At 46.9% G+C, this 22,857-nt stretch overlaps 1 protein-coding gene and 2 long non-coding RNA genes across 4 annotated transcripts in view; 2 read left to right on the top strand and 1 right to left on the bottom strand.

Moving 5' to 3' along the window:
* Positions 1-21,675, bottom strand: part of ANTXR2 (ANTXR cell adhesion molecule 2) — a 76,400-nt gene extending 54,725 nt beyond the window's left edge. The window contains exons 1-7 of one of the 2 annotated variants that reach the window (XM_054295682.1): positions 21,594-21,675; positions 20,983-21,054; positions 19,058-19,129; positions 13,328-13,409; positions 12,364-12,471; positions 12,201-12,269; positions 11,287-11,367 (exon numbers count right to left, since the gene is read on the bottom strand). In XM_054295682.1, the coding sequence (XP_054151657.1) occupies positions 11,287-11,367; positions 12,201-12,269; positions 12,364-12,471; positions 13,328-13,409; positions 19,058-19,129; positions 20,983-21,054; positions 21,594-21,613 (504 nt within the window). In that variant the 5' untranslated portion in view covers positions 21,614-21,675. Of the gene's footprint in view, positions 1-11,286; positions 11,368-12,200; positions 12,270-12,363; positions 12,472-13,327; positions 13,410-19,057; positions 19,130-20,982; positions 21,055-21,288; positions 21,303-21,593 lie in introns of those variants that run through there. The other variant, XM_054295683.1, reaches the window with a different exon arrangement.
* LOC128950749 (uncharacterized) lies at positions 7,133-10,385 on the top strand. The gene is made up of 3 exons (XR_008484393.1): positions 7,133-7,232; positions 8,159-8,271; positions 10,301-10,385. It is a non-coding gene; the product is annotated as an uncharacterized LOC128950749 (long non-coding RNA).
* LOC128950747 (uncharacterized) lies at positions 11,016-13,408 on the top strand. Its single transcript, XR_008484391.1, has 3 exons — positions 11,016-11,164; positions 11,719-12,099; positions 13,266-13,408. It is a non-coding gene; the product is annotated as an uncharacterized LOC128950747 (long non-coding RNA).
* Positions 21,676-22,857: the final 1,182 nt, after the last annotated feature.

Below are 22,857 nucleotides of genomic sequence, written 5' to 3'. Positions count from 1 at the left end.
TAATTTTTCATAATTTTTATTACTGCTCTCCTTTGCTTAGCTTAAGCAAGCTGTACTGTTTAGAGACCATCTCTTTGCAAGGTTGGTGGCCCCCAAACAAATCTTCTATTGGGGTGAAAAAACCTCTGAGACTACTCAAATTTGGCTTTGTAAATTTGTCAGGTTGTTTGCTATCCTTCAAAAAGCCTCCTGATAGTCCACACTTGGGGAAAAAAAAAGATAATGGTAGAGAAATGTGCCTTGTCCCCAAAAGCCCCTCCCCTCACGGACTGAGTGGATTCAGGTGGAGCCCATCAGAAGCTCATAGATCCGGTTCTTTGCTTAACCTCTGCTGACTCTCTGGGTTCTCCTTAACACTCCCCCTAAGCAACACTGAAACACTGCTCAGAACTGAGCTTCCCCAGAGTTAAACAGAAACCATCACACTCTCTGCAGGGTCCAAGCCCAACAGCTGTCCTGAGCACCAGCCCTGGGTAGGGTTTGGCTGACAAGGATTCTGCCACCACCATGGGAAACTGAGGATATTTTCAATACAGCAATTGCCACATGTGCTTTCATGTGTGGGGGAAATGAACGTATTTGCACATCTTGGGAGAAGGTACAGAAACTTAACACCTTTCATTGTTCCCACTCTTTTCTACCTGTTTCAATCTTTTTTCCCTTTCCACGCAAGCTATTCCTTCCAGCCAGCACAGTGCACTCCAGCACTCCAATAGAAAGGTTTTTTTCCCTTGGGGAGAAATCATATGAAGGTATTTTACTTATTTTCCTTATGATCCATGTGCATTATTTAACACGCCTTCACACCCCTGTCCTTTAGAATTTAAAACTAACTTTAAACTATCCTGATGTGGAAATCTGGGCTGCAAAGTCAGCAAGACCAAAAAAACTCCACAAAAATCTATACAATGCTCCCTCTTTTCCAGTTCAGGATAATCCAAGACACTGCAAATTCATTATTTAGAAACCTACTGCCCACAAGAAAAGTTGAAATAATAACTTAATAAGGCCATCCTTGGATAGGATAGTTAAGCACTCTGCTGACATAAATGCAAATAAGACAAATTGCCTTATTTTAACAGCATACAAGGAGAGATTCTGAGAATTGATGTCATCCACTTTGTCTCCAGAGGTCCTCACCAAATATAGGACTCTGCTCCCAGGCTCACAAAGGCTTTTCTCTCATTCTCTGCCCTCCCCCTCCTCCCAGGGCTGGCTTTACCAGAGAGAACCAATTTCCCACAACCCCAAGTGCAAAATAGAGGAGAAACCTGTCAGCCTTTGTCCTGCTGTCCTGCAGCTTCAGCAGTGGAGAGCTGTGCTAAGACTGGAGGGTGTTCATTGCCTCCTGAGGTGACCTGTGCAGTGTGGGAATGGTGCCAGCTGCAAGCCAAGTCTATCAGGTGAAGTGGCCACAGCTGTGACTCGTTAACAAAGGTGTGGCTGCTGGGACAGGAGAAGGCACCGCAGTTCTGTTCTTGGGCAGGCAGTCTCTTGGACTGTACAAAAATGAGACATGGAATCCATGCCCCAAACATCCTCTTGTCCAACAGCAACACAACAGACTGCTGAGGAAATGATTCTGTAGCTTCTCCATGTTGAGGACTTGTTACATTGCTGCCACACTGCAGCAGCAGCAACCAAGGATCTTATGTTTTAAACCTTGGTGTTTTTTAGGGCCAGTTCTTAGAGCAGCCAGCACCAGAACCAGTGGCACAAATGCAGCTTGTGCTCCGCACTGACTCTGATGGATGCATACAGGGCAGCCTCCCACCACTCCTTCAGTAAAATCCCTTCTTACAGCTCCTGAGTGGTCTCTGTGCAGTTCCTATGGCATCTCTCAGTAAAGCAAGTTGATCATTTCAGAACACTTCTGAGAGCACAAGCTACCAGAAGAGAGGCACCCAAGATACCTGGGGACACTCTCAAGCCAACTCACCCTCGATGCAAGCTCGCTGGCACGCCTTGGGCCCTACCTGCCCAAACAAGCTTTTCTTTGCTGAAAGGGTCGCCTGTCAATCAGCTGTTGGGCTGCCCAGCTCCTCTGGGAACACCATGGCCATCCCAACTGTGGCTGTGGAGCTTTAAACCACTTGTCTCCAGGCTATTTCAGTGGCTTACAAGTAAGCATACATGTCAATCTTCCTAAAACAGTTGTAGGAAGTTCATTTATCAGGTCCACTTACCATTACCAAAAGCTTTACCAGCTTTTCCATGTGACCCCATTTTCACCTAGTGCATTTTTCCCAGACTTTGCTGATTGTTAAGGAATACTTAAAATCCACATCTGTCCTCATGGCTTTCTATGTGCTTCTCACTAGAAGGTTCCTGAAGGCTCACAGAAACTTCAGTGCACCGTTTCTGAAGCAGTAGACTCCCATTTCTGTCATTACTAACACATTTCCTCCCACCACAGCTGTTGGAGAAACTCTGCCTGTTTCTGACCTGCAGGTGTCTGCACTGACCGCTCACCGGGGTGTTGTCAGCCCCCAGCTGCAGCAACACCCCACACCCAAATTCTGACATCAGCACTGAAAGGGCAGATGTCCCTGCAGCACACTGCACAAAGGCAGCCAACTAACAGGCTGACACCAAGCTCTCCACTGCTCACAGTCTTTGTAAACTCCACCTCTGTTTATCAATTCTGCCTTGCCAGAGATCTTTCCCCTACTTTATGCAACATTTCTTCTTGTGGAAAATGTGCTTTCTGGACCTTCCAAGACCTCTTTAGCCTGTCACAGACCAGGCGTGGCTCTGCTTGGACTCTCTTTTCACCCTCACTGCTGTCTCTTACAAGTTCTCAGTGTTTAACAGCAAAGCAGGATGGCTCCTGCAGCTTTTCGAGTATTTAGCCTGCCATTCCCTCAGCACATGCTGTGGAACAGAGCTGTACTAGGCGGCACAGTGTTACACAAACAACTTTCCCTTCCAGAACACTAATGAAGGTTGTGTTCCATGGAATAGTGAGAACAATGCACTACTAACAAGCCATGAACAGCCCAACCATACAGAGACAATTAACAAAATACGCTAAGCGTCAATTTGTCTTGCAACCTTGCTCTGTTTCATTTAGCCCTGTATGCAGTTCAAAAGTTTTTGGCAGCAGGCAGCACCATAAATCATAACTTGCATGGCATCTGTTCCTGCCCAGAACTGTAAACTGCATTCAGGTTTTGGGTAGTCATCATCACAGCTGGATTCTTCACTGAACCACTGTAATGGTTCTGAGTCTTGAAAGTGCTCTATGGCTGTGTAAAGCATTTGCTTCCTGGGACAGAGGTCGGAATAACCAGGAACTGCTAGAAGGAGTCAGCTGCTGATGTGTTCTGGTCAGATCTGGCATGCTAACAATTCTGAATAAATAAGGATTTCTAGGGCCACCAGTGGCCTTTCCTCCCTGTGGATCCATTCAAACTTGCACCTCTGTTTACATCAGTGCTCACCGTAAGCTGACCACAAATCAGGCTGCTGTGATTTTTGGGGAAAGGCAGCCTGATTCTCTGAACCAAGTGTACGTCCCATAACAGAGCAAATGCATCCTACTCGCTGTTTCCAGAACCTGTTTTTAAAGAAGAGAAAATGTTGACCTTTACAAGCTCATCTTTGTTCTACTGCTGTATGGCAAGGCTTGTGCAAAACCCGAGAGCACAACAGGATGGCTTCCACACTTTGTGTGTGCACAGCTAACATCCCTACAGCTTTATCCCCTGGTGGGCACGTGAAGGCATCCTGGAGTGCAGTCCATGGACACACTGCCAGCCAGAGATGGCAGCACAGCCCTGAAAGCACCCTTGCACAGCAGCCTCAGCTACTACTGCCTGCAGCTCTTTCCTGTGGAGATTCCTTTTCTTTGCTCTCTCCCTCCCAAACATGGGGTCTGTAATTTTCTCTAGGGATGCTATAAGCAGAACAGCTGGTGAACAAAACTGTAAGCTCAAGGAAAACAGAGCTAGAAACTAAACACTGTTGATGGTGTGACAGCCCATTAGGATGTGCTTCCTCTTATACTCTGCCAAGCTCCTCCCTCAGGTAACCACAAAACCAGCCTCATCAAGAGCTGCATCTCTCATCAGGATACATATTTCAAGACACAGTGGTAAGCATGTATCTCATGTACTTGTCACTGCAACACATGGATTGTCAGTGTCATAAAGTTATGGCAAGTGGGGGGCAGTAATGGAAGGTGATGTCTGAGAGGGCCCTGATAACATAAAGAGTGTTCAAATCTGTGTTGAGCATTCCATGCCTCAGCTGGATCTGTGCATGCAAGCCAAGCCTCAATGACTGCCAGCTGTGGGCCTTTTCTTGGTGAGGAATTGCCTGCACCGTTGGGCTCCCAGTTTAGCTGCTCAGAAATGCCACTGGGTGTGGAGGCAGCTATTTAAATGGTAGGGAACAGCACGGCTCCTGCCTACACAGGCGGAGCAGGGTGTGCTGATGGGGTCCAGAAGCCCAGATCAGAGCTGGGGAAGGCTGTCCCAGCCTATAGAACACTGCTCCTGAGCCTACAGAACACTGCTCCTGAGCGAGGCCATTCTCTGGTGAGTCAATGCCTTCTGGAGCCCCATCCCAGCTCGGGGCTGTGGAGCTCCTCAGAGCAATGGATGGTGAAGGCAGCTGGGTTAACTGTGTCCAACTGAGCTCACCCAGGTGCTTGGTTCAGTTCCTACAACTATTCTGCTTCGTTCCTTCCAATTGGCTGCAGCAGGACTGGGCTTACCCCATGTTTCCATGTATGTTTGTTTTTCTATGAGTCACTTAGAAGTATTACTGGCAGCTTGCTTCCTTTTCTTTCTTTTTAATTCTAACCTTTTTTTTTCCACTACCACTAAGATAGTAAAAAGGAAAGAGAAGTAAAGCAGGAGATGTATAATTTGTTGCTGGACTCACTGGTTTTGTTCTAGAGAATGAAATGCTGACTGTGCATTGGGCAGGATTTTTTGTACTGAATTCAGTGACTCTTATGGCATGTAAAGTCAACGTGTGTGAAATGAGGGTGATGAAGAATATAAGGCGTATGTAGGCTGGCATTGTTACAGATTTCTCATTCATGAGCTGTTGCTTTTTTTATGGAAATAGGACTTGTGCCCTCCTCCCCCCGCCGCAGTGTGGCAGAATTAGGTTTTTAAAAAGAAAAGATCTAGAGTAGGTTACAAGAGGAAATAAATTTAAGTAGAGCTCTTGATTTCTGTGATTACACTCAAGAAACCTTTATCAGACTTTTTAAGTGAGAAGCACCTTCGCAGCCCACCTTAGGCTCTGGACAGACCAGCCTGTCCATATAGCAATTAATGTTTGAACTCCCTGATACTAACTGTTTCCAAAGTGCAGCCTTTCACTCTTTCTAGCATTGGTTTCACATCACATGCCTCTGCTGTGTTCAAGCAAGCTCTGTCATTTATCTCCCCAGTGCCGATCTGTGCAGAAAGGCACGAGGCAGCAGGACCACCCCACACTAGAGGGAAGGCAATCAATTCAGGGTGACTTGGAATGAAATGCGTGCTTTTCAAGGAAACACCATTTTGGTGCTTCTCTCCCACAAAGTGAGAGCAGGAACTGCAGCAGTTAATATTGCATGGCTCCTTCCTCTCTCTGCTGCCAAACATCTGTGCCTGTGACTACACCTCGCTGCCAAGCCCAGCCTGCTCCCTGACACAGCTTGGCAGTGCCGTGGACAAAGAGTGAGGGGAAGGGGAAGACTGCTACCCTGTCCCCTATCTAAGTGAAAAAAATCCCTGAGACATATGGTCTTGCATAAAATCACCACCCGAGAGAAGCCTGGCGCGGCGTTAGGTTAGTGAGAATATTCTAATTACACCAAGGCTGAGCAGCACCTCATTGGCAGCCACCGAGGAAAGCAAATGGAGATGACAAAACTGCGGGTCATGAGATGAGTATTTTAACAGCATTGGAACCTTTACCCCCAAATTGCTAAAAACAACCCTAAAACCATTACTTATCAAGTAATGTAACTAGGAATCAAGACAAACTGTTACTTTCCATAACAGGGAAAAAAGTTGGTTGGGCTATTTATTTTTTTTTCTTATTAGTGAGAAAAATCTGGCTCAAAGAAACTTCTCACTAAGGAGTGGCTGGATTTCACTTGGACCTGTGGCTGCTTCCTTTGGAGCCAGTTGTGCAGCATCCCTTATGTAAGAGAGCTGCCAGGCGTGCAGGGCTGGCTGACAAGTCCCATCCCAATCACAGGGCACAGGCACGCTCACTCTAACCAGAGTCGTGTCAGTGCTGGTGCTGGCTTATCAAGCTCACTGTGCTCCAGGAGAACATTATATGGTTTGTAATATGTCAGAGAATGTCAAACTGAGGGCTGCACGGCAGTGAAGGGTAGAGCAGAAAGCATTCTATTCCAGGCCATTGATTCCTTTTAACAACTACATGCAGTAATTCCCAAAACTATCTCCTCAGTCTCAGTCACATGGAAAACATAGCGCAGCGTTAGTTCTGAACCTTGCACCCAGTGCAGCTTGAAGATTAGACCGTCCAAGGGGATTAAATAAGATGACTGATTTAATCAGAATAATTCTTTTAATGATAACTTGCTGCATTTCTCCTCCCCCCACCTCCTTAAAGGTCTAATAGTTTGCTTCCTGGATTCCCAGTGCATAAACCGAGCATATTTTCTTCCTACAGGAAATGATCCAATTAAGTTGATGGATAATTGATAATGAACCGTTTAAGCTGATTTTGGCCTTGAAAAATCTTAACGGCGTCCAGTCAGCTGGCTGACCCCCCTTCATCCACGGTGGAGGGACAGCACTTGGGGAAAGGGAGGGAGCAGGCTGAGCACACTGCCCAAGGAAGTGCAGGGAGGCAGCATAGCTCGAGGGGCTGCACAGCAGCAGGGATTACTTGAACATCATGTAGTCCCTGATTGCTGCTCAGTACCCGAGCTGCAGCCTGGACCCTGGGTTTGGGCAGCAGAGCTCGATAAGCAGCCAGGTTAGAGACATGGAACCAGCGTTCTCCAGTGTCTGATCCTGGAGCACCACTGAGGCAGTGGGAAGTTTCCCACCCTCCCTAAACACAAATTCTGTTGCCTTACAGCAGGTACCAGTGGGAGATGCTGTTGGACTCCTGGGAGTTCGGTAATTCACCCTCCCCCAGTGCCAAAGCCAGGTCAGCCTGAGGAAGTGCTGCTGACAGCACAGCTGGAAAAGAAGGCGCCAGATTCATGGAGAGAGGCTGAAGCATATCTTTGGGAAGCCAGTGCAGTAAGTTTTATCAACATAAAGGCTAAAATTGTTCCTCACATGAATGCCTCTTGCCTACCTCAACAAAACTGGCTCCCTCTCACGAGCCTTTGGTTTTGTCCCTGCCTGGGCAGAGCTGAGCGCGCCGCTGCCACGCACGGTTTGTGCAGCAGCTCCCCGCGGGCCCCGCCGTGCTGGCTGTCACCGAGCCGTGTAACTCCAACACTGCCATGCACAGCCAGTGACACAGGAACCATCCAGCTGACATGGACACCCCCAGGATATTCCACAGATACCCTTCTCTGGTGTCCAAAGGGACTGGAATGCCAGAGGGATTTTGCTGACTGCTCTTTGCAACAGGAGCAGGCTTCTCGCCATCACCCACAGAGTTTAACTGGAGAGAATTTATACGTTTATGGCAAACAATTTACTTTTTTATAGCACTCCCTGCTTATCCCCCTTTAGCCAGAGTCTGACACTGGGTGAATCTATTTTTCTTTAAGGACCTTGTGTGCATTTAATCCTTTGTTTGGCCTCACTGGTCCCAGATGCACTCCTTGGGTGGGTCTAAGTCACTCCATGTCAGACTGGGAGCTCAGCTTGTACCCTGCAAACCCTGAGGTCTCCTCTCCCCTGGTCACCCCTTCACCAGGAGGCAGATCCTCGAGTATCCCAATTTGCAATTTTTCCTGGACAAACTGACAAATTTATGCTGAGGCATAGGGCTTTTTCCCAAGAGGCTTAGCCAGCTTGGAGAGAATTTTGCTTCAACTGACAATGCAACTACTCAGTTCACATGACTTGATCTATTTTTTTTTGTCCATTATGTTTAACAGTGAGTTTCCCATGTAAAATTAACAAAAAAAAACCCCTCTGAGCACCTGTAAAATCTGTAAAATGAAAAAGCAGAAGAAGAGATTACCAATTCTATTTCTAATCCTTTCCAGGTAGAATTTTTAAGAAATTTTGGAACACTGTAGATAAAACAACTCTAGACTGACCCTATCTTGACCTACTTCCTCTAAAGTTCTGCATGTATCAGTTCCTGTAGTCTTATCTGGTAAGTTTTTGTGGTGTTTCCTAAGAACAAAATATATTTTAACTTCCTGTATTAAGTGCTGTCAACTTACTTCAGTATAAAAATGTGTTTGTCTACTTAGAGCTGTCATACACGGATAATGTTACTTAAGTGAGTTCCCTTAATGTAACTTTTCAAGGTACCAGCCTTGTCCAATTCTGCCTGCAGAGACAACCAGACAACTTTCACTCACAAATCAGCAGAACTTGAGTTTAATTAAGGGTTTCATTTCCTTATCTAGTACTGATCTGCTGCATGGTGACAGAAGCTGTGCCCTCCCAAAGCCTTCACCCTGTCCTAGCTCGTTGACTAGGCTACACTCTGTGTAACAATCAGCCAAACCCCATCAGTGACTGTTCCTCAAAGTGCAGTAACTTGCCTTCAGCGTTTTGCTTTTAAGCTCTAGAGTTTTGCTCAGATTTATTCACACTGACAATGCTGTTTAGTTATGACCTTGTAAGCTAGGTATGAGCAAAGCTGGCAGAGCAGGGAACTTTGCAAAGCAGCCCCCTCTTCACAGGTCTGCACAGACTTTTAGGAGTGGATGTCAGTAGTGTAGTTGGATGTAGTTAGTAGTGTAGTAGTGGATATTATTCAGCAGAAACAATGGCATGGAGGTGTGTCAACCCTTCTCACTTCCCTAGGATTTTATCAGAACTAATATTGAAACATGACACAAGCTCTCTGGCACCTAAGCTGAGGTTAGTCTAAATGTTCATCTCAACTGTCCTGAATGTTAATCCCTGGTCATGACTAAACAGACACTGTGTAAATGTCCAGAGAAAATAAATTGGAGTAGTTGCTTATGCTGAAAGCATAAGAAGGAGGTATGACAGTCTGCGCTAGAACTCGTAACTTTTTTTTTTAAACACTAAAAAACATAGAATAAGTGCTCAGCTCTCCTGGGATAGAGGGCAAAAGTAACAGGATAGCAGCCAAATAGTCTCATACCTGGAGAGAACAATGTAGTTGAGGCTCCTGCATTCCCTCCTCAGCAATTCTGGGCTGTAGTTTTGCTCAGGGGTTTTAATTGCTGGGTTGCTACCACTTCTGAAGACAATGTTTTTTCTGAACAGAAATTGTTCAGCAACATTCACAGAGGGTTTCACAACTGCACCTTTGACTCTGTACTTTGAGCAATACTGCTGCATGTTTGTGACCTATCTCCTTTTCATCTGGTTCACAATTAGCTTTCCCCTTTAGATCAGTGTCTCTGAGTCTTTATTCTCTAGCTAACTTGAAAACTGAAATGAATTTATAACAGTGACTAAAAAGGAAAACTCTGACTATTTCATGTTCAATTAGATCTACTTATCAGTGCTATAATGTTATGAGAATGAATTGCCACAATCACTCCACACCCCTGCAAAGAAAAGCATTAAATATAACATACTAAATATCATATTAATACTGCCACTACACATGCACTACAAAAAAAGCCCACACACACACACAAGATCCAAACCAACCAGAAACCCTACTATGGATGCTTCCACCCGTGCTGTGTAGGAAAAGCCGAGTGTTGACGTGTGTGGTGGCCAGGCTGTAAATAAAGCCTGAGCCAACTCAGGAGCTCGGTCTGCAGAAGCAGACCGTGCATGTAAGCTGTTCAACAGTGTGCATCAGTTTGCTTTTCCTGTCACTGCTGTTACACCTTGAAACAGTGTGCTGCCATTCTGTATGTTTGGTCCTGTTCTATAGCTGAGATATGCCCAAATCTGGGATTTTTACAGCCAGGCTTTTTGTAAGTATCAGAAGCAGCTGGACTGAGGCTTGTGCAAACACCATCAGGCATATCTTATCAGAAAAGCCTTCCTCCCTGCTGACACAGAAGTGAAGGTGCTTTAAAGTTCTGGGAGGTTTGGATGCAGCAGGCTGGCACTGCTGCTAGCCAGAGACTGCCCAAAACCACCTTGGGTAATGGGCCACTATACAGCTTATGTTAACCTGGCATGTGTGTGGGATTTTCAATACTAAAGGGAATACCACATGGGCTGCCCTGTCTTTTCAGGAGAACAACTGTCAATGCATCCAAAGATGGATTAATTTTCTTTAGAAAGTTCAAGGAAGATTCTGGAACTACATTTAAGTAACAAGGAAAATAAGTTGCTGCATTACAGCATTCACAAAAACCACACTGCTCAAAGGAAGCGATAAATTCGTGACTGTGTAGTATCCTGTATGTGAGTAGTTTCCTCTTGTTATTTAAAAAAAGAAAAGGAAAGGGAAATGAATGACAGTGGGCTCTCTCAGAAAAAGGATTTCATTATTGCTTTTGACTTCTGCCAGTAAGCCTGTTTGCACTGCCTGTTTGTGCTGCCTACATGCAGCAGCAGCACTGTTAACCCTGCATAAAAGATACAGCCTTCAGTCTAAAATGAGACAAATAAATTTTGTGTTCACAACCACAGGTGTCTTAACACACAGCTGAAACAGTGTCAAGCCACTGATCACAACCAAAATGTTTCTCTTTGATCCCTTCCTGCAAACCATGGTAATCAGCTCAATGGCCTCATCTCACCGACAGGAGTTTCTCATGCCATGCTGAAAACTGGAACTGAGTCTTACCACTTATTGGGATAACAAGGAGTTAAACTCATGGATTTAAAATGTTTCTGTCTGTAAGTATAGGTTAATTCCTAAATTGCACTTATTCCCCAGATTTTAAGCAGTTGTTTGTTCTCAAGTCTCCCAGAGTAACAGTCTCCATTTTTTCCAGACTAAACCCAAAGCAGTCATTTATCAGAGCATCCCCCAAACTTCGCACATGAACTCCCCTCTCCTTGTGAAGAGTCCTCAAATTCCACACGAGGTGTGAGCATGAATAACTGCAGGAGGCGCAAGCAGTGCTCATTTACAGAACTGCCTCTCTAAGGTAATGAGGAAGGAACTTCATCTACTGCATTTGCTGCTTTAGGAACCAGTTCTGCCTGGGAGTGGGACTGGAGAGTACGCTCTAATCTTGAGAAAAGGTAAAACTTATTGCCTGGTACTCACAGAATTGATTATCCCCTTAAGTGCTTGGAATCCTCCAGTGACAGGGAAGACTTGCTCTTTCACGTCAGCAATTCTTTCCAGCTTTGGAGAGAAAATGCATGCAAACACATGAATCATCTGGCAAACTAAATTCCTCACAGTGCTTTACACCCTTAAAATTTAAATGGATGTCTAAAAGCAACCCTCATCAATTCTGAGAAGAGAAGGAAACTTTAGAGCTCTCTCACAGCTAAGAGTTTTCTGAACTGTAGGACTTAGCACAGCTGACTGCAGCTAACAAAATGCTGGCTAGTCATTGTGGCAAGCATCACACTGAAGAAGCTTTTCAGGGCCTGCATCTTGGCAGTGATTTTGTACCTTTGTCCAGAATTACATCCCTTGTTTGCTCTGCTTATTATTTCACTAAAAACCCTTTCACTGCATCTTCTGCAGAAAGGAGCCTTTCGTGTACCTCTCCTTGAAGCCACTTTGACCGAACAGGAGTAGCTACAGTGTTCACTGGGACTCAGCAACTCTGGAACAGCTTTCCAGTGAAGGACATGAATCCCACCTTCTTTTCCTTATCCCAACTGTTACATATACACTGCTTGAATCTTGTCTACAGCTCCTCTGTTCACGTGATCAGTACCCTGACCTGGTTGCCATTCCAGTGAGAGGGGCTTGCCTGCACCCTCTCGTTGGCAGCTCCCAGCTAACAAGGGTATTTCCAACGGGTCCCCTTGGCAGTGAGCACGACACCCACACATTCTATTTACGTCTACGTACACATCCGAGTGTGTTTCCTCAGCCAGAGAAGACATTACGCTTCCTAATGTAAGTAAAATTAAATTTCTGTACTACTTGAAATTAACTCTGTAAAACTCTGGGTTGAGGTACTGCCTAGGACTCTATAATAGTTAGGGTCTTATTCTTACCTGTTCCTGTTCAAAATCCAGGACACCAACACAGTAAACTCTCGCTCCCAGCTCTCTGGATTTCCTTGCCTGTAGCATCATAGAACAGAGCAATAAGCATTTTTTTATTCAACAAGGCAGCACCCAAACTCTGCAGAGCATGACATTTCTAGCTCATGCTCACCTCCTTCTCTGCATACAGGGGAATCTGTCCATCCAGCTTGCCATCAGTCAGCGCAATGATGATACTAGAGAACCTTGAGGCTCCTTGCTTTGCAATTTGCGCGTTGGCCTGAAAACAATAAAATTAATTATCCACCTTAAAATTACATCCAAACTTTTAACCATGATGCATCTTCTAAGCATCTAATGCTCTCTCATGACAATCCTCTGCCTCCCTTGAACTCACTAACAGCAGGGAAACCCCTCATTTGTGCTTTCCAGCCACCATTGAGCCCATCTCCAAAGCACTGGGGTCACTGACCCATCAACCCTTGCCAACACACATTTCTTCTAGGACAGATCTCTTCAAATCCACTGCCAGGATTTCCTTTGCTACCCCCAGATTTCAAACACAGTCAGTAGGTTCCAAGATATTAAAAAAAAATTTTTTTTAATAGCACCAAAATTCCCTTGGCCCAGCTTTTCATTGCACAGATCCTGGTTACAAACAAGGTTCTACAGTCACAGGGGAACTGACTTGTCTGTAACAGTCAAAGCTTAGATGCTCACCTTCAGGGCCAGGGCTTTCATCAAAACTGCATTATTTGAACAAAGAAGAATATAAGTGTCTGGGAACTCTAATTAAGACAGCCCAAAATGAGGAGCATTTGTCTCTGGGTTGCTGCTGCATGTGGCTGTTTACAGTGTCACTGGGATGCCGGCTGAGTACTGAGATCCCCCCCACAGACCCCTGCTCCCTGAGAAGGAGTGAGTCAGGGAAATTCCACACGGCAGATTGCTGTGATGGCTAGTCATCCTCTGCATGGAGTTTGCAGAGTGTCTGGGCAACCCTGGGACCACTCAGGCAACCAGACAGATTTGAGCATAACAGACTGATAAAACATAAATCTATTTATGTTACAGGTTGTTACCCAAAGAGCGAGAACAGAGGATGTGTTGATTGCAAGAAGATGAGTAAAACCTACCTGTTTTAGTCCTTCATGTATGTATGTCTCACCTGCTGGTGTCACCTCCTCCAGATCCTTTAGACCTTTCTTGATTTTCTCTCTGCGAACGAAAAAAAGGTAAGAGACTGCTTGTGTGACCTGAAGTGTGAAAAGGATGTCATTTATCAATTGAAAAAAGGTATTTGTCTTCAAGGAGAATTGAAATGAAAAGCTGTAAATTAGAGCCTTTAGCTAGGATCCCACGTGGAGGCAGACTGTGTTCATGACAGAAGTGGTGCTGTGGGAACAGGCATTTCAGACCTATCTAACACAATATGCTTCAATGAGTCAAAAAGCTGGAATCAAGGAAAATGTCCAGGCGGAGCAGATATTGCAAAGAGGTGGCAAAGCCTCGGCATTACATAGCCCAGTGGAAATTCTGTTGCATTAGGTCTATTTTGCTACTTTAAACCAACTTTGCTTCTAATCACACTGCAGTCAAAGAAGAAATCCCCTAAAACAGTGGTTCTATTTCAGCAGAAATCTTCCAGACTGATATGTACAAATTTATCACATAGAACTGAACTTCAATAATTAAAGCCTTTGCCCTGAAGAAAATATCAATAGGCAAACAGCATTTGCAAGATACTTTTTGTTCCCATGGAAGAAGAGCAAGATTGAGGACAGATTTAAATTTTGACTGTTACAACCTTTTCATGTGGCCGTTCATAAGACATCCCACACAGGTTCACAGCTCACTTAGATTTAACGGGAGAATGCATCTGCACCATAATTTTTCATGAGCAGTACAGCAGATCCACCTGCAAGATGCTCACTAACTATGGGGCTGAAAGGGGAGAAGTTGACAGACTGCACCACAGGAATTATTTCCAGTGAAATCAGCTCAACTGGCAGGAACAAAGGCAGAGAGACTACTGAAACAATCAAATCCAGAGGGTCTTCATTCTTCTGCAAACACAGTTTCAGCCAAGTCCATTAAAAGTCATGCTAGGGAAGGATGAGCAAAAACTAAGAAGGGGCAAAATTTGGGCCAGAATATATAGAACACTGTGACAAATCTAGGTGAGAAAGAGGAACCCAGCAGGGGTGAGGAGATGGAGGGAAAATACATTGAGGGATGCGTGAAAGCTTTCCTTAGGCCAGACCAAATGAGAAAGAATGCATATGCCACACTGCCTGAATGCCACCCACTCGTCATTTGTTCCACGGATGGGCTTCCTCTATGTTTAGCAGCTCTGTTCCAAAGTACAATCCATAGCTGGAATAAGCTCCCCGTCACAGGATCCACTGATACGATCACAGAGGGAAGGGAGTAGAAGAGATATGTGGCATTGAATGTATGGAAGGGAACAAGTTATGTAAGATAATACAATCTGTTTGATCCAAATATTTTACATTCAGCATCTATAGAAACAACTTGCAAGTGATTATGTACGAACGCAGATTATAAACCACAGAGTTGGTGCTTGCCAGAAATGAGTGGCAGCACATCACAGGCGTTAGTGCTGTGCTGCCAAGAAACAAGCAGCAACTCAAGTCCCAGTTTTCTGAAACAGATTTCATTTTGCAAAAATAGCTTTCGTACAATCAGTTCGGTTTTATTTATCTGCAATGTCTTGTGACCCGGTCGCGCAGCAATCTCTGATGCTGCCAGGTCTCTGCCTACAAGGGGTTCCAGGAAAATCTTTGGCAGCATGAGCTCTTTTAGCTGTGTTTAATCAGGCACCATCTCTTGCCCTCAGGGCACAGCTGCACTAGACAGACCCAGCCAGATGTCAGCTAGCTCCCGGCTTTCTCCAAGCTGGTCAAGTGCGAGCGGGTCCTGGTCTGCATGTCCGAATGCCAGTGTGGATGCAGGATTTGGGGCCCCAGAACCAACAGGAGAGGTAGGCTCCATCACTCTAAACCCCACCCATGGCTGGTTTGAAGGCCAGGCACGGGGGCTCATGCCTGCCTGCACTGTCCTGATAATGAATGGGACTCAGCAGTCACCCAGCCACAGCAGCCAGGACCCCCGTTCCTGCTCCTCAGTGCTCTCACCACTTCCCTTTCTCTAGTTTCTGTAAGGCTGCTTGGTGGCCACGGAAGTCCCCAGGGAACTTCTGGTTGCATAACTCATCTGTACCATGGCAGCAGAGCCCTCAGCCTGGGTGCCTGGACATCCCACGGCACAGCTCAGGAACACTAACAAAGGCTAAGGGCCACTGGCTTTGTGGTGCAAGTCAGAAAAGGAATGGAGGTGGAAGAGGCAAAACAGAGCCAGCAACTTGCAGCCTGTCTGTGTTTGGGCTGAATAAGTACAAATTTAATATCTTTTTACCCACTCAGCATATGCGCTGCAGCCCATTTCTGTGTTTAAGCACAGGCACAACTAATTTTTAATAGCTACCCCGTCTGTTCTCTCTCTAAGCTGTGTAACTGCCTCAGACAGTTCCTCCAGCAGCAGCCAGGCACCACAGCTGCTAATATCCACGCAGATTCCAGAATGGGTGTTCTTAGCTCCTCTGAGTGGAGGACAGCACTCTGTATGTCTCTTCCATGTTGCATTCCACCTATTGAAGTGCTGGAATCTTGAATTATCTCAATGTGATGAGCATATGAGTGCTGACAGGAGATGGTGGCTCTTACTGAGCATGTGTTTCTGGTGAGAAATGAGGCTGTGTGCTGCAAGGACACAGGCTCATCCCTAACAAAGGAAGGCAAACAAAACAGGTACTTGGGGTTTGCTGCTAAGAAGGATGTGCAGTAAACAGGAAAACACACACACGTGTCAGTGAAACCGAGAGGGGAAGTGTTCTTTGACAAAAAGAGGGAGGCTCCATCTCTGATGAGGCAAGCTGTTGTAGTGGTGCAAGAAAACCCTGCATGAGCCTCCCCAGATGTATCATTTGAAAGAGGCTTATGCCTTCTAGGCCTCTTAAATATTACAAAGGGCCGATTCACTTAAAATAATTAGTCTGCTTCAAACCTGAGGCCTCCTGCACGGGCTCCAGATGAAAACCACGTCAGTGGCCAGCTCTGCTGTACTTGATACACACACAGCAGAACACTCTCTGCAGATGAGTCTGTTCTGGCAAGTTGCCTTGGACCCACGCGCAGGGGCAGCTCACGTGACCGAGGCCCCAAATGCGTCCATGTCTTACACATCCCTGTGAAACCAGGAGCAATCAGCTGGACTAGGGACAAGGGATAGTTGGTCATGTAACCAGGTACTCAAGTGTCCTACTTTTTCACCTTCACTAACACCATCTCTGTTTATCTCCAGCAGGAGTTTCACCCAGGCAGAGGCAGCAGGGCTCGTCCTGGCTGCTGGCACTGGTCAGGGCTGCCAAAGCCGGCTCACAGAAACCTGGACTGCTGCTGGCCAGGACAGCTGGCCAAAAGAGAACAAAGGCAACATCGTGCCAGCTGTACGGTATTCCTGAAGGTATCCACCGTCCCAAACCATGTGCTTCCCAGCAGCCAGCCCTGAAGGTGAATGCATCAATCTTTGTTTACCACTTCCTGCACAGTTTCCAGCTCAACTTCACAAATGTGTGTGTTTCAAATGGGCTTTAGCCAGTGTGAGAAGGCTGTTCCACCTGGGTGCTGCTGTTATTCTATGGATTTATTGTAGCATTGTGTGTACTGTGATTAACAATGAGTTCTCTTTACAGAGTTAGTCACAGCACTGCCCACACTCACAAAATATTAGGGAATTTGGGGGCTTTGGTGCTATGCTGTGGCTTTCTTTGTATCCACAGCTTTATTGTGCAGTAAACCCAGCAAGAATATTGTGCAAACAATCAGAAGCCTAAGGCTTTCCAAACAAAAAATTCTGCCCTACTTTGATCTAACTGCTGGGAAGAAATTGTGGTTTCCTGACATTTGGGAATTAGCAAGAAAGCCAGGGCAAAAACACGCCTGCAAGTTCAAAGTGCACGTATCAAACCAAGGCCATAATATTCCATAATAACCCTCACAAACACCCATCCCCAGAACTGTAGTGTGCTTAGTTAGCATCTTCATCTTCTGTTGGGAACAATGGGGGCCAGACAGTCTCAGCATTTTTTCTCTGACTTCTTTAATATCTAAAAGGACAGCTGCTCCAACTGTATCTGTCTGTCCTTACCTGTGTACATATGGTCACAGTCACCAGTGTCCTCCTCCCTTCTCCCTATCATTCCCCCTGAACAAGAATGGTGGCACTTTGTCTCCCCTGACACACACACAAGAGCTTCGGCCAACCCTGAACGAGAGCCAAGCCCCTCAAGGGAGCCCGCTGGATCTGCAGAGGTTCTTCCTGTGATTTACACAAGAAAAGCACAATTCTGTCCCTGGCTCCAAGCGTGCCGGCAATGAAAAAGGCGCTTGTGTCCCGGTGGCGGGCTTCCAGCACCCTGCCCAGCATTTCAAGTGGTCTGTGTGCTATCAGTGCTGCCTCTCAGGCCTGATAAGGAACAGGCCACTGACAGCCCAAAGAAATGGAGAGAAAGGACCTCATTGACTTCAGCAGGCCTCAGAACAGGCTCAAGTGTCCTCTCCTGACCCCTCTCCAGCCATCTGGAAAAATGACTTATAAGCTTCTCTCTGCCCACAGAGAGCAGATCCAATATCCCAGTCCGGATGGGGGGAAGTGGCTGTTTTCATGTCAGGCCACTCTATAAATGCTAAAACAGGAGGGGCTCAGAACTGAGTTTTTAGACATCTCAGATGTCAGCTACATTTCTGCCTGTTGCCGGCAGCAGGTCTTTTCAGGTGGTCTCATACTGTTGTTATGTATTGTTTAAAACAAACCCACAGCAGAGCTAACTAACTACACCACACCAGCTACAGCTCCCTACTAACAGGAGCAGAAAGGATGGACCACCTTACTTCCACCCTGCCACACGTTTGTGGAGTGATTCCTAAATGGCTTATCCACAGCTTCAAAACCCAGAAGAGTGTGCACGGCGGCAGCTTCTGGACAAAAGGGAGAGAGCAGAGGTCATGTTGGTTTTGAGAAAGCTGAGAGGACACCAAAGGACTCTGACAGCAGTGCCACTGTCCTCTGCTGAGAGCACTCGTTCCACACAACCATCTCCCAGTTTCTGTAAGTTCGGTAATTACTTTTACAATATTTTCTTCTCTGCCTGTTTCTCCTCCTTCTGTTTCCCCCCACCCATCCTTAAGATGCAAATCCTCACTTGCTTTAGAAATCAGAGTGAGCAGCCTTGAATTCCATCCCCTGAAAGTTCAGGCACACCTGTACATCACCACAGTGTCAGGAAGATCTCACATCCTTCAAGTGGCACCAACCCCACTGTCTAAAACAAGCCCTGAAGTTGAGATTAGGAAATACAAAACAAAAAACCTACCTTATGGGAGAATATGAGAAACATTTTTTTTACCATTTTATGCTTCTCCTAGACATGAAAAAAATCCTGATAACCATTCTATGGAGGCTGCGTTACAAAAGCAAATGGAAGAATCATTCTCACGCTGTGCCAAGTGAGATGCAGAATCACACAGAAATGAAAACATTAGTGCTAATTTTTCTGCAAAGCAGTGGCAGAGGTAACATCAAGGATTTGTTTCCCATCATTCCTCTCCTTCCTTTTTTATGAGGCTATCCAGGGATATGGCCACAAAATTAAATCAGCTCTGCAGGGTGACTCCATGACTGGCCAGCACTTAGGGGTATCGGTCGTTGTTGTGTTCCTGTGACTGCTGCTCTGATTCAGTAAGGGCAGAGGCAGGAGGGGAGAATTAAGAAAGCAGAGCACTGACCTGTCTCCAGTTAGCGGCATAATGACATGCGCCTGGGTGGAAAACACGATAAACGACAGCCTCATCTTGGGGCTGTGGAAAGGGAAAGAAGGCAAAAACACATTTCAGAGAAACACACAGATGCACAGCCTTTCATTCACTTGTTCAGGTCCCATCCACGTGAACTTTACCCTCCAGCCTCCTAGGAATGCACTTTTGAACTACAAACCCAAAATGAGAGGAGTTGAAGCATTTTTGCCCATTACTCTCTCCCACATGACGAGTCTCTGCTGATGTGCCCACCCCACACACACCCTTTGGAATCGCCAGGGCCACTGCTATAACACCACGGCAGGACACCACTCAGTTCCCTCCTGCTCCCCTGGGTACTGACCAGACACACATCCCATCTTTGAAACTGACCCTGCCAATTTACCCTTTTCTTTCAGGATGACACAATGCCAATTTCCAACTTCGCTTTTTATGTTTATCAAATCCTCCCAGTGCCTACTGACTGCTTTAGCCCTGAGAAAGCATGCAGGGCCTTCCAGAGTGAGATTGGGCTTGTTCCTACGACCAGAGAGCTGTGAGACTTGAAAACTTCTTCCCTAAAAGCATCCAGGGAAATGTCATGGTAAAAAGCAATGCTGTACAAACTGCTTTTATGGAGGAATTCAATCTCTTTTTTTTTTCCATTTATTTTTAAGAAGGTCACCTGTCTCTGCACAAGGTTGCAGGGAATCATATCTAATTAGCAGTGGAAAGCACTTAGGAATTGCCAGATGCTCTGGAGGTCCAAGACAGGAATTTTCCCAAGGTGAGCTGTAACATCTCTCCTGCATGATTTTACGTTTTATTCATCACAATTTTAATATCTTCACTAACTTGGTAATTTACTGTACATGAGAATCACCATTAATTAATCAGGTTACAGTTAGTAAGGACTTAACACTTGAAAAGCTGAATGACCATATATTTTCAGTCCACTGATGTCACTGATGCAGCTTAAAACTATTGACATCAAGGGAATGTAAGTACTTTTTTTTCTTTTTTCTTTTTTTTTTTTTTGGTGTAATTCCAGACAAAACAACTTTTAAAAGTTTCTGTCGCCCCCTGGACAGAAGTTTTACATAAGTTTACAGAAGATTTGCTTTTGACAAGATGACAATAAGCTATATTTACTTATAAAAGCCTAACTGGATGATCCTTTTCGTAGCAAGCCAAGATTACAACTGCACTCTGCACTGGGTTTTCCTCAGCAAAACCTACCACACCACCTCTCCCTTTGTGTGTGGTGAGGGATTCGTTCAGTTTATTCTGGGTTTTGTGGTAAGGTTTTTTAAAGCAAAGCACTGCAATCCTCAGCTGTTTGTACAGAGCAGTCAGCCAGGATTTGCAGCAGCTATTTCAAGAGGAGCTGGGCTTGCCCGACAACACTGCTGACAGTAACAAAGTTGATTATATGTAAGTACAACAAAGGCGCTGTTACATGGCATGGGCGTCCTCTGCGTTTGAGCTTTAACATTGCTCCCTTCCTTTTGACCTGCACTATATATTAACACATATGTTTACATGTGTTCAAGACTGTCTCTTTATACAGATCTCCAAACACAGAATTTGAGCAGTACTCCATCAGAAACTAGGCACACAGTATATTGAAAATCAAGTTTAACAAAAACTTCAAATCACATCTGAGAGTCACTTAAGAAAGTGAGTATTTAAGGGCACATATTGTCACCTTTTTGCTCAGTTCCAAGCACAAGAAAATAAAGTAAAAGTTTTCAATATTTTCCAGCAGTCTGGGTCTTACAAGCCAAACTTTTAATGTGTTTGAGGAACACATCCCCTGAGCTTGCAAAAACACGGGGACTAGCGGTATGGGGGTGTTTAACACAGCCCAGAATTACTCCAGCACCACCTCGGCTGTCACAAGCAGCACCACGCACCTCACAAATCTTTCTGTCAGCTGATTTACAAAATCAAATATCTCTCGCCAGTTCGTCGCCACGCTCCCGGACCTACAAGGGAAAACCAGAGCACATCAGCGGCCTGATCCGGGCTGACATTTCGGGAGAAACTGACCATATTCGCGGTGCCAGACGTCTCGCTGCTAAGTTCGTCGCCCGGGCCCCGCTCCCCCCTCGCCCTGAGGGCGCCCACGGCCGCCGAACTTCCCCACAAAAGCCCGGCCTCCGCGGCGGGGCAGATGCTGCCGCCGCTCGCTTCCCCAACGCCTCCGGCTGCAAACGCACCTCCGCTGGGGGAACTTCCAGGGGGCCCCTCTGCACAGCCCCTCAGAGAGGTCCCGGCAGGATTCCCGAACTTCCCTCACGACGCCGTTCCCGCCGAGTCCCTCACGATGCTCTTCCCGCCGTTTTACCTCACGGCGCCCCCCCCCCACTTCGCGCGCGGCCCCTCACAGCCGCCTCCCCCCCCCCCCCCCCCCCCGCGCGCGCGGCCCCTCAGCCCCACGCAGCGCCCGAACAAAAGCGGCGGCGCCGCCGCCCCGATGGCGGCGATTCCTCTATCCCCGCCCGCGTCTCGCCTCGCCGCTTACTTGTCCAAGACGAAGTACATATCGAAGGCTCCGTGGCACGACGGCTCGCCCGCAGCCGGCGCGGCGCCGGCGGGCAGAGGCGGCAGCAGCAGCGGCAGCAGCAGCAAGGGCACGGCCCCGGCCATGGAGGCTGCGGGGAGCGCAGGCGGGCGCTGCCGTCCTGCCGCTCGCCGGAGTGGCCGCCCCTCGCCGCCGCCACCGCGGCTCGCCCGGCCCGGCCCGGCCCGGCCCTCCCTCCCCACAGCAGCGGCGGCGGCGGGCGGCTGGGGCGGGGGACAGGGCGGGCGGGCTCGCACCGCCCCCGCTCGCCCGGCCCCTGCGTCCCCCTTGCGTCCCGTCAGCCGCGTCACTCCGGTCCGCGGTGCTGCCGGCGTTGCACGTGTGCCAGGGAGTGAGCCCCAAATAAATTTAATGTCCGGGGGGTTGGGGATTACACCAACGCCTCAGAGTTGGGATTTTGAAACAAACAAAAAAAGCCCCGTCCTAACAGTGATCATGTGTCTCCCACAGGCTGCGGACGTGAATAAGACTGCAAAAAGGATCTTGCTTTTCGCTCCGCAGGAGGAGATGGGGAAGTCGGAGTCATCCTGCTGGAGAGTTTTCCTCTCATCTCACTTCAGCCCCATTCCTGCTGTCTCTGGACGGTTCACTGTAGCCACAGCACTCTGACCTGACACATCCGTGTCACGGTGCCTTCTCCACGCCAATCCCAACACCAAGCCAAACCTCCCTATGATGCAAGTTGGAAACTTCACCAAAGCCCGCGGACCAGCAGTGGATAATGTCAGCCAGAGATCTGGCTCACGGAATTCTTAGTGCCTTTGAGCTAGCAAGGCCAAAGGGTAAGCAAGCAGTGTTTTACAGTCTCCGTGGATACACAAAACATGGGAGATTAAGGGCAGAGCAGCCTGGGCTTTGCCAGAGACCCAGCCAAAAGAAAGGCTGAGCAGAGGCTTGTGAGACAACAGAGGAAGCTTGGTGAGCTTCCCAAAACCAGCTGCACTCCAGCTTTCCAAGATGCATGAGTCCACCCCAAGCCCCAGGAGCACTCGCCTTGCCTGGGAGTACGTGTCATGTTATCCAGATGTTGGAAATCTTGCTTCAAGCGCATGTGATCCCGTGTGTTTGGAACAAGCCTCCGCTGCCAGTTCACTCTTTACTTGTTTCCAAGTGTGTGAATTCCTCTTTTAGCCTGTGGTTTCTGCTGAAGAAGCAGATAAATCATGGCTATTTTGCTGGAATGGCTGGATGAGAGGGAGATAGG

The sequence above is a fragment of the Melozone crissalis genome, unplaced genomic scaffold (assembly GCF_028551555.1).
Source record: "Melozone crissalis strain CALT ecotype California unplaced genomic scaffold, PUWL_Pcris_2 ptg000006l_1, whole genome shotgun sequence".
Taxonomy (NCBI): domain Eukaryota; kingdom Metazoa; phylum Chordata; class Aves; order Passeriformes; family Passerellidae; genus Melozone; species Melozone crissalis.
Note: the sequence above shows the minus strand (reverse complement) of the source record. Positions and strands in the feature narration are given on the sequence as shown.